Source organism: Salmo salar, chromosome 22 (assembly GCF_965601325.2).
Source record: "Salmo salar chromosome 22, fSalSal1, whole genome shotgun sequence".
Lineage (NCBI taxonomy): Eukaryota > Metazoa > Chordata > Actinopteri > Salmoniformes > Salmonidae > Salmo > Salmo salar.
The window spans coordinates 61,943,799-61,955,520 of record NC_138312.1 but is presented as its reverse complement, the minus strand read 5'-3'; the positions used below and the strand labels follow the sequence as shown (position 1 = coordinate 61,955,520).

Sequence of the window (11,722 nt, the reverse complement as noted above, 5' to 3'; positions counted from 1 at the left end):
GTGTATCATTGATTAGATAAGTGTGATAGCTACATGACGGGTATTTATTGAGAATAACAAGCTAACTCTCTTGTTTGCTTTTGCAAGAAGTTGCCAATCTAAGCCCCTTTTGATTTCTTTGCAGAATGAAGAAGAGTCTGGAAAAAGTTTACGAGGCTCAAATCAAAGCAGTCCGAGAGGAGATTGCAGCACTGCAAAGCCAACAGGACGAGAATGAACGAGAGATGGTTCTGAAGCTTGCAGGAGGACACATGCAACATGCTCTGTGAGTTGACATTAGGACAGAAATACTCCAACTCGGTCCTGGACAGTGGTGGGAAAAGTACACAATTGGTATACAAGTAAAAGGTACCTTTTTAATAGAAAATGACTCGAGTAAAAGTGAAAGTCACACAGTAAAATACTACTTCAGTAAAAGTCTCTAAAAGTATTTTGGTTTTTAAATATACTTAAGTATCAAAAGTAAATGTAATTGCTAAAATATACTTGTAGTAAGTGTAAAAGTATAAGTCATTTAAAATTTCTTACTAAGCAAAGCAGATGGCACCATTTTCTTGTTTTAAAAATGTACAGATAGCCAGGGGGCGCAGACCAGATCAGAGGCAGTAGGGACGACCAGGGATGTTCTCTGTTTAGTGAGTCCTCCAGATCAGAGGCAGTAGGGATGACCAGGGATGTTCTCTGTTTAGTGAGTCCTCCAGATCAGAGGCAGTAGGGATGACCAGGGATGTTCTCTGTTTAGTGAGTCCTCCAGATCAGAGACAGTAGGGATGACCAGGGATGTTCTCTGTTTAGTGTGTACTCCAGATCAGAGGCAGTAGGGATGACCAGGGATGTTCTCTGTTTAGTGAGTCCTCCAGATCAGAGGCAGTAGGGACGACCAGGGATGTTCTCTGTTTAGTGAGTCCTCCAGATCAGAGGCAGTAGGGATGTTCTCTGTTTAGTGAGTCCTCCAGATCAGAGGCAGTAGGGATGACCAGGGATGTTCTCTGTTTAGTGAGTCCTCCAGATCAGAGGCAGTAGGGACGACCAGGGATGTTCTCTGTTTAGTGAGTCCTCCAGATCAGAGGCGGTAGGGATGACCAGGGATGTTCTCTTGATAAGCATGTCCATTTTACAATTTCCCTGTCCTGCTAAGCATTCAAAATGTAACGAGTACTTTGTGTGTCAGGGAAAATGTATGGAGTAAAATGTACATTATTTTCTTTCTTTAGGAATGTATTGAAGAAAAGTTGTAAAAAATAAAAAATAGTAAAGTACAGATACTCCAAAAAACTACTTAAGTAGTACTTTCAAGTATTTTTACTGAAGTACTTTACACCACTGGTCCGGGGGCCGTTTTTGGTTTTTGCCGTAGTTTATTCAATTGATTGAAGTTTCATAATGAGTTGATTTATCTGAATGTGTGACGGTGCTCCGGTGAAACGCACATTTAATTTAATAATAATTTGATTTATTAGAATCCCCGACAGCTTGTCTTACTGGGGTCTGACACAACGAAAAAAAGACATCGCAGACAAAATACAATTTACATACATTTTAAAAACATTAACGTGTGTGTGTGTGTGTGTGTGTGTGTGTGTGTGTGTGTGTGTGTGTGTGTGTGTGTGTGTGTGTGTGTGTGTGTGTGTGTGTGTGTGTGTGTGTGTGTGTGTGTGTGTGTGTGTGTGTGTGTGTGTGTGTGTGTGTGTGTGTGTGTGTGTGTGTGTGTGTCTATCAGTTCATACACACAACAAGTAGGTCACATGGGGGAGAGGCGTTGTGCTGCGAGGTGTTGTGCTGCGAGGTGTTGTGCTGCGAGGTGTTGTGCTGCGAGGTGTTGTGCCGTGAGGTGTTGTGCCGTGAGGTGTTGTGCCGTGAGGTGTTGTGCCGTGAGGTGTTGTGCCGTGAGGCGTTGTGCCGTGAGGCGTTGTGCCGTGAGGCGTTGTGCCGTGAGGCGTTGCTTTATCTGTTTTTTAAACCAGGGTTGCTGTTTATTTGAGCAATATGAGATGGAAGGAAGTTCCATGCAATAAGGGCTCTATATAATACTGTACGCTTTCTTGAATTTGTTCTGGATTTGGGGACTATGAAAAGGCCCCTGGTGGCATGTCTGGTGGGGTAAGTGTGTGTGTCAGAGTTGCGTGTATGTTGACTATGCAAACAATTTGGGATTTAACACATTAATGTTTCTTATAAAAAGAAGAAGTGATGCAGTCAGTCTCTCCTCAACTCTTAACCAAGAGAGACTGGTAGCATAGTATTTATATCAGCCCTCTGATTACAATGAAGAGCAAGACGTGATGCTCTGTTCTGGGCCAGCTGCAGCTTAACTAGGTCTTTCCTTGCAGCACTGGACCACACGACTGGACCACAATCAAGATTAGACAAAACTAGAGCCTGCAGAACTTGCTTTTTGGAGTGTGGCGTCAAAAGCAGAGCATCTCTTTATTACGGACAGACCTCTCCCCATCTTTACAACCATTGAATCTATATGTTTTGACCATGACAGTTTACAGTCTTAGGGTAAGACCAAGTAATTTAGTCTCCTCAACTTGCTCAACAGCCACACCATTCATTACCAGATTCAGCTGAGGTCTAGAACTTAGGGAATGATTTGTACCAAATACAATGCTCTTAGTTTTAGAGATGTTCAGGACCAGTTTATTGCTGGCCACCCATTCCAAAACAGACTGCAACTCTTTGTTAAAGGTTTCAGTGACTTCATTAGCTGTGGTTGCAGATGCGTATATGGATGAGTCATCAGTATACATGGACACACATGCTTTGTTTAACGCCAGCGGCAGGTCATTGGTAAAAATAGAAAATGATGCTGGGCGGACATTAGCTACATGTTTTTACCACGATCCACGACTCCTATGAGCTCCAAGCCCGTTTCTCCAAATCGAAGCGAATCCGTAGTGAAACGAAGCTCTGCAGCCGGTGAAGTGTCATGCTGTGTTCATATGCTAGTGGGAACTAGGAAACGGTCACATTTCTGATTTTGCTGATTCGTTGAACTATAACCAGTTAGGGTGAACTCGGTGGCCTTTGCTGATTTTTAAAGAAAGTAATACAAAACAACTTGTCTAGTGTGAGGGGTTATGGGAACTCAGACCCCTGGAAAAGAGCCCCTGTAGGAACCAAACTGAGACCATCTCGACAGGTGGTTCGCTTCAATACCTCGATCCGGTTCCCTTTTTTAAGTCAATGTGAACACAAAGCTCCACAGGTTCACTTTTCATTATTCCTGCACCTCACACTGGACTACTGTTATAACCCCTCACACTAGACTACTGTTATAACCCCTCACACTGGACTACTGTTATAACCCCTCACACTAGACTACTGTTATAACCCCTCACACTGGACTACTGTTATAACCCCTCACACTAGACTACTGTTATAACCCCTCACACTAGACTACTGTTATAACCCCTCACACTAGACTACTGTTATAACCCCTCACACTAGACTACTGTTATAACCCCTCACACTAGACTACTGTTATAACCCCTCGCACTAGACTACTGTTATAACCCCTCACACTAGACTACTGTTATAACCCCTCACACTAGACTACTGTTATAACCCCTCACACTAGACTACTGTTATAACCCCTCACACTAGACTACTGTTATAACCCCTCGCACTACACTACTGTTATAACCCCTCGCACTAGACTACTGTTATAACCCCTCGCACTAGACTACTGTTATAACCCCTCGCACTAGACTACTGACATAACCCCTCGCACTAGACTACTGACATAACCCCTCGCACTAGACTACTGACATAACCCCTCACACTAGACTACTGACATAACCCCTCACACTAGACTACTGACATAACCCCTCACACTAGACTACTGACATAACCCCTCACGCTAGACTACTGACATAACCCCTCACGCTAGACTACTGACATAACCCCTCACGCTAGACTACTGTTATAACCCCTCACGCTAGACTACTGACATAACCCCTCACGCTAGACTACTGACATAACCCCTCACGCTAGACTACTGTTATAACCCCTCGCGCTAGACTACTGTTATAACCCCTCGCGCTAGACTACTGTTATAACCCCTCGCGCTAGACTACTGTTATAACCCCTCGCGCTAGACTACTGTTATAACCCCTCACGCTAGACTACTGTTATAACCCCTCACGCTAGACTACTGTTATAACCCCTCACGCTAGACTACTGTTATAACCCCTCACGCTAGACTACTGACATAACCCCTTACGCTAGACTACTGTTATAACCCCTCGCGCTAGACTACTGTTATAACCCCTCACGCTAGACTACTGTTATAACCCCTCGCGCTAGACTACCGGCGTAACCCCTCGCGCTAGACTACCGGCGTAACCCCTCACACTAGACTACTGACATAACCCCTCACACTAGACTACCTACATAACCCCTCACACTAGACTACTGTTATAACCCCTCGCGCTAGACTACTGGTGTAACCCCTCACGCTAGACTACTGTTATAACCCCTCACGCTAGACTACTGTTATAACCCCTCACGCTAGACTACTGTTATAACCCCTCACGCTAGACTACTGTTATAACCCCTCACGCTAGACTACAGTTATAACCCCTCACGCTAGACTACTGTTATAACCCCTCACGCTAGACTACTGTTATAACCCTCACGCTAGACTACTGACATAACCCCTCACGCTAGACTACTGTTATAACCCCTCGCGCTAGACTACTGTTATAACCCCTCGCGCTAGACTACTGTTATAACCCCTCGCGCTAGACTACCGGCGTAACCCCTCGCGCTAGACTACCGGCGTAACCCCTCGCGCTAGACTACCGGCGTAACCCCTCGCGCTAGACTACCGGCGTAACCCCTCGCGCCAGACTACCGGTGTAACCCCTCGCGCCAGACTACCGGCGTAACCCCTCGCGCTAGACTACCGGCGTAACCCCTCGCGCCAGACTACCGGCGTAACCCCTCGCGCCAGACTACCGGCGTAACCCCTCGCGCCAGACTACCGGCGTAACCCCTCGCGCCAGACTACCGGCGTAACCCCTCGCGCCAGACTACCGGCGTAACCCCTCGCGCCAGACTACCGGCGTAACCCCTCGCGCCAGACTACCGGCGTAACCCCTTGCGCTAGACTACACCCTGAACATATTGGAAATTAACACATTTTCTAGTTCCGACCAGCGTGTGATCGCGGCATGTGGTTGATGGCTTTTACAGCCTCCCGGCACTCTACGAACACTTACGGTTTCCCCGATTTTTCATTTTCTGACATGTTGACCTCAAATCGGCCAGTCGTACTGCTACGGAAGTGCCGCCAATGTGTATGTACTAAACTGATTTACTAAATTGAACAAAAAATATAAACGCAACATATAAAGTGTTGGTTTCATGAGCTGGTGTGGAATATCAAGAAGCTGATTTTAAACGGCATGATCGTTACACTGGTCCACCCCGTGTAATAAAAGGCCACTCTAAAATGTGCCGTTTTGTCACACAACATAATGCCACAGATGTCTCAAGATTAGAGGGAGCAGTGCAATTGGCATGCTGACTGCAGGAATATCCACCAGAGCTGTTGCCAGAAAATTCGAATGTTAATTTCTCTACCATAAGCCGCCTCAGAGAATTTGGCAGTACATCCAACTGGCCTCACAACCGCAGACCACATGTCTGGCATAAGCTACGGACAACGAACACAATTGCATTTTATCAATGGCAACTTGAATGCACAGAGATACAATTTCTGGAAGCTGAAAATGTCCCAGTTATTCCATGGCCTGCATACTCACCAGACATGTCGCCCATTGAGCATGTTTGGGATGCTCTGGGTCGACATGTACGACAGCGTGTTCGAGTTAGGTCCAATATCCAGCAACTTCGTACAGCCATTTATAGAGGAGTGGGACAACATTCCACAGGCCACAATCAAAAGCCTGATCAACTCTATGTGAAGGAGATGTGTCGCGCTGCGTGAGGTAAATGGTGGTCACACCAGATACTGACTGTTTTTTTTTTTTTATCCACACCACTTTTAACATTTTTTTTTTAAGGTATCTATGACCAACAGATGCATATCTGTATTCCCAGTCATGTGAAATCCATAGATTAGGGCCTAATTAATTAATTTCAATTGACTGATTTCCTTATATGAATTGTAACTCCGTAATCCCCCCCCATGGGAATCGAACCCACAATGCTGGCATTGCATGCATGGCTCTACCAACTGAGCCACACAGGACCAGTTGATTCATTGATGATGATGATGATGATGATGATGATGCTTCCCCCGACACACAGGTTGGTCATGACAGGACATCAGGAGAAGGAGACTGGGAAGAGTCAGAGAGACATCACAGCTCACCTGAAGACTGAGATAATGGAGATGGAGGAAGATCTCATCAGACAGACCAAGATAAACGGAATCGTTCTTGCCAACTGCTGTGTGAAGACTGTGGAGAAAAGTAACTGTCATTCTTTATAACTACTCCTTTGACGAGGTCTAGTACTACGGCTAGGGGTAGGACTAGGTCTAGGGGTAGGGGTAGGACTAGGTCTACGACTAGGGTAGGGCTAGGTCTACGACTAGGGGTAGGGCTAGGTCTACGACTAGGTGTAGGACTAGAGGTCTACGACTAGGGGTAGGGCTAGGTCTACGACTAGGGGTAGGACTAGGTCTAGGGGTAGGACTAGGTCTACGTCTAGGGGTAGGGCTAGGTCTAGGACTAGGTGTAGGTCTAGGGGTAGGGCTAGGTCTAGGGGTAGGGCTAGGTCTAGGCTGGGGTAGGACTAGGTCTAGGGGTAGGGCTAGGTCTAGGGGTAGGACTAGGTCTACGTCTAGGGGTAGGGCTAGGTCTAGGACTAGGTGTAGGTCTAGGGGTAGGGCTAGGTCTAGGGGTAGGGCTAGGTCTAGGTCTAGGGGTAGGGCTAGGTCTAGGGGTAGGGCTAGGTCTAGGTCTAGGGGTAGGGCTAGGTCTAGGGGTAGGGCAGTCAGGGGGGCTAGGTCTAGGGGTAGGGATAGGCGGCTAGGGCTAGGGGTAGGGCTAGGTCTAGGGGTAGGGCTAGGTCTAGGTCTAGGGGTAGGGCTAGGTCTAGGGGTAGGGCTAGGTCTAGGTCTAGGGGTAGGGCTAGGTCTAGGGGTAGGGATAGGGCTAGGTCTAGGGGTAGGGCTAGGTCTAGGGCTAGGGGTAGGGCTAGGTCTAGGGGTAGGGCTAGGTCTAGGTCTAGGTGTAGGACTAGGTCTAGGGGTAGGGCTAGGTCTAGGTCTAGGTGTAGGGCTAGGTCTAGGGGTAGGGCTAGGTCTAGGTCTAGGGGTAGGGCTAGGTCTAGGGATAGGGCTAGGGCTAGGTCTAGGTCTACGACTAGGGGTAGGTCTAGGGGTAGGTCTACGACTAGGGGTAGGGCTAGGGGTGGTAGTAGGGCTAGGGGTGGTACTAGGGGTGGGGCTAGGGGTGGGACTAGGGGTGGGGCTAGGGGTGGGACTAGGGGTAGGACTAGGGGTGGCACTAGGGGTAGGACTAGGGGTAGGACTACGACTAGTGGTAGGGTTAAGATTAGGGGAAGGACTAGGGGTACGACTAGGTCTACGACTAGGTCTAGGGGTAGGGCTAGGTCTAGGTCTAGGACTAGGGGTAGGACTAGGGGTAAGGCTAGGTCTAGGACTAGGTGTAGGTCTAGGGGTAGGGCTAGGTCTAGGGGTAGGGCTAGGACTAGGGGTAGGGCTAGTGGTAGGGCTAGGGGAAGGACTAGGGGTAGGGCTAGTGGTAGGGCTAGTGGTAGGAGTAGTGGTAGGGTTAAGATTAGGGGTGGGACTAGGGGTAGGACTAGGGGTAGGGCTAGGGGAAGGACTAGGGGTAGGGCTAGTGGTAGGGCTAGTGGTAGGAGTAGTGGTAGGGTTAAGATTAGGGGTGGGACTAGGGGTAGGGCTAGTGGTAGGAGTAGTGGTAGGGTTAAGATTAGGGGTGGGACTAGGGGTAGGACTAGGGGTAGGACTAGGGGTAGGGCTAGTGGTAGGGCTAGGGGAAGGACTAGGGCTAGGACTAGGGGTAGGGCTAGTGGTAGGGCTAGGGGAAGGACTAGTGGTAGGGCTAGGGGTAGGGCTAGTGGTAGGAGTAGTGGTAGGGTTAAGATTAGGGGTGGGACTAGGGGTGGGACTAGGGGTGGGACTAGGGGTAGGACTAGGGGAAGGACTAGTGGTAGGACTAGGGGTAGGACTAGGGGTAGGACTAGTGGTAGGGCTAGGTCTAGGACTAGGGGTGGGACTAGGGGTAGGGCTAGGGGAAGGACTAGTGGTAGGACTAGGGGTAGGACTAGTGGTAGGGCTAGGGGTAGGGCTAGTGGTAGGAGTAGTGGTAGGGCTAGTGGTAGGAGTAGGGGTGGGAGTAGGTCTACGTCTAGGGCTAGGGCTAGGGGTAGGGCTAGGGCTAGGGGTAGGGCTAGGGCTAGGGGTAGGAGTAGTGGTAGGAGTAGTGGTAGGGTTAAGATTAGGGGTGGGACTAGGGGTGGGACTAGGGGTGGGACTAGTGGTAGGACTAGGGGTGGGACTAGGGGTAGGGCTAGGGGTAGGACTAGGGGTAGGACTAGTGGTAGGGCTAGGTCTAGGACTAGGGGTGGGACTAGGGGTAGGGCTAGGGGTAGGGCTAGTGGTAGGAGTAGTGGTAGGGCTAGTGGTAGGAGTAGGGGTGGGAGTAGGTCTACGTCTAGGGCTAGGGCTAGGGGTAGGGCTAGTGGTAGGAGTAGTGGTAGGGCTAGTGGTAGGAGTAGGGGTGGGAGTAGGTCTACGTCTAGGGCTAGGGCTAGGGGTAGGGCTAGTGGTAGGAGTAGTGGTAGGGCTAGGGGTAGGAGTAGTGGTAGGGCTAGGGGTAGGAGTAGTGGTAGGGCTAGGGGTAGGGCTAGTGGTAGGAGTAGTGGTAGGACTAGGGGTAGGGCTAGTGGTAGGAGTAGTGGTAGGGTTAAGATTAGGGGAAGGACTAGGGGTAGGACTAGTGGTAGGAGTAGTGGTAGGAGTAGTGGTAGGACTAGTGGTAGGAGTAGTGGTAGGAGTAGTGGTAGGAGTAGTGGTAGGAGTAGTGGTAGGGTTAAGATTAGGGGAAGGACTAGGCAATCCTGGTCCTGGAGTGCCGTACTCCACTTCATGGTTTTGATTTAACCAACATGGAAGACCAGGTGAGTTTAAATTTAGTCCATCGCTCAACTGATCAGCGTAGCTCAGATGTGGTGCCTAGTTGGAACGAAACCCTGCAATACCGGCAGCACTCCAGGAACAGGGTTGTCTTCCCCCGGTCTATACAAAGATAAGGGCTCTATCTCAATTCATCTTTCCACGATTCCTCATCTCCTTGCCACCTCAACTGTATTGGAGGAGAAGGTCCAAAGCTCTCAGACTTTCTCCAATCTGTTTTGGGAAGGAGCCAAGGAGGTGAGGAGCGAGGATGCGAGGAATTGAAGAAAGATGAATAGATTTAAGAGCTAAAGTTTGGGGGATATCTTTGGTATAATCTCATGTTTTTCCTCTGCCCTCTTCTAAGGCGACAAGAAGATGGTGCAACAACACAGGCTGACGGGCCACTGTTCCTTCTTAGACTTCCAAGTGGAGTTTGAGCTCACTGATGTTCAGGTGAGAAGAATGTCTGGGAAGGCTTTTCTGAACTATTGCCTCTGGGGGGTGCTATTGAGCCAGAAGAGGTCCCAGTCATTTCCTGTCCAAGAGAAGAAATGTACGTTTAGGGCCAGGGTTCCGGTCTAAAATAACAGCTTCGACTGCTCCTACAGTTCTGCTTCGGAACTGCAGTTTAACTGACGATGGGTTCAGGTCAGGGCTATGTGCAGGCCAGTCAAGTTGTTCCACACGGATCTCGACAAACCATTTCTGTGTGGACCTCGTTTTGTGCACGGGGGCATTGTCATGCTGGAACAGGAAAGGCCCTTCCCCAAACTGTTCCATAAAGTTGGGAGCACAGAATTGTCTGGAAAGTCATTGTATGTTGTAGTGTTAAGATTTCCCTTTATTGGAACTAAGGGGCCTGAACCCATGAAAAACATTATTCAATTATTCTTCCTCCACCAAACTTTACAGTTGGCACTATGCATTGGGGCAGGTAGCGTTCTCCTGGCATCCGCCAAACCCAGATTCGTCTGTCGGACTGCCAAATGGTGAAGCGTGATTCATCACTCCAGAGAACGAGTTTCCACTGCTCCAGAGTCCAATGGTGGCGAGCTTTACACCACTCCAGCCGACACTTGGCATTGTTCATGGTGATCTTAGGCTTGTGTGCGGCTGCTCGGTCATGGAAACCCATTTCATGAAGATCCCGACGAGCAGTTCTTGTGTTGACGTTGCTTCCAGAGGCAGTCTGGAACTCGGTAGTGAGTGTTGCAGCCGAGGACAGACAATTTTTACGCTTTATGCGCTTTAGCGGTCCCATTTTGTGACTTTGTGGTGCCTACCACTTCACGGCTGAGCCGTTGTTGCTCCTAGACGTTTCCACTTCACAATAACAGCACTTACAGTTGACCCGGGGGGCAGCTCTAGCAGGGCAGAAATTTGACGAACTGACTTGTTGGAAAGGCGGCATCCTATGACGGTGCCACGTTGAAAGTCACTGACCTCTTCAGTAAGGCCATTCTACTGCCAATGTTTGTCTATGGAGATTGCATGGCTGTGTGCTCAATTTTATACACCTGTCAGCGTCGGGTGTGGCTGAAATAGCCGAATCCACTAATTTTGAAGGGGTGTCCACATACTTTTGTATATTTTGTGTATTTTTGACTTAACCATCTATGGTTATCTCCAAAGCTTTGTCATCTTCCATAAATAGCGGGCCGTGAATCCGCCATAGAATAGTTAGAATAAGATGCCGCTCTGGTAATATGGATAACTATTGAAAGCAGCCTACCTACCTTTTTGGTAGGTAGGGCGCTGGCAGACACGGTGCAACCTTTTGGTAGGTAGGCCGCTGGCAGACACGGTGCAACCTTTGGTAGGTAGGCTGCTGGCAGACACGGTGCAACCTTTGGGTAGGTAGGCTGCTGGCAGACACAGTGCAACCTTTGGGTAGGTAGGCTGCTGGCAGGTCTTGGCTGCGGTACAGCTGAGCCAAGTCAGCTTGTGGTCGTGGTTCTCACAGGGGAAGTGAAATGATAGGCTACAATGACTGCTCGTGATCATGCACGCCACAAATAACATATAACTAAGTTCCTTGAATTTTCTTTTGTGAGCTGCCTTTTCATTATCTGGATAGACACTAACCTTACACAAATCAAAGCGGTGGAGCGTTTAGTGAAGCAAAACTTCTGTGGTCAAGACCATTCATCTTGGGGGGACTGGGTTTGCAAAAATACGTATCACACAATTATATCATTTTATAAAATGCCTTCAGAAAGTATTCAGACCCCTTGAGTTTTTCCACATTTTTGTTACGTTACAGCCGTATTCTAAAATAGATTCCTCATCAATCTACACACAATACCCCATAATGACATCGCAATACCCCATAATGACATCACAATACCCCATAATGACATCACAATACCCCATAATGACATCACAATACCCCATAATGACAAAGCCAAAACAGGTTTTTAGAAAGTTTTAGCAAATAAAAAAAAAATACATGAAAAAACATACCGTATTTACATAAGTATTCAGACCCTTTGCTATGAGACTCGAAATTGAGCTCAGGTGCATCCTGTTTCCATTGATCATCCTTGAGATGTTTCTACAACTTGATTGGAGTCCACC

The 11,722-nt window shown here is 48.3% G+C and overlaps 1 protein-coding gene across 1 annotated transcript in view; it reads left to right on the top strand.

Annotated features, from left to right (window-relative positions):
- cenpp (centromere protein P) overlaps window positions 1-11,722 on the top strand; it is a 191,083-nt gene that overhangs the window by 366 nt on the left and 178,995 nt on the right. Inside the window, exons 2-4 of the mRNA XM_014168394.3 lie at window positions 125-265; window positions 6,283-6,446; window positions 9,510-9,598. Coding sequence (XP_014023869.3) covers window positions 125-265; window positions 6,283-6,446; window positions 9,510-9,598 — 394 coding nt within the window. The remainder of the gene's footprint in view (window positions 1-124; window positions 266-6,282; window positions 6,447-9,509; window positions 9,599-11,722) is intronic.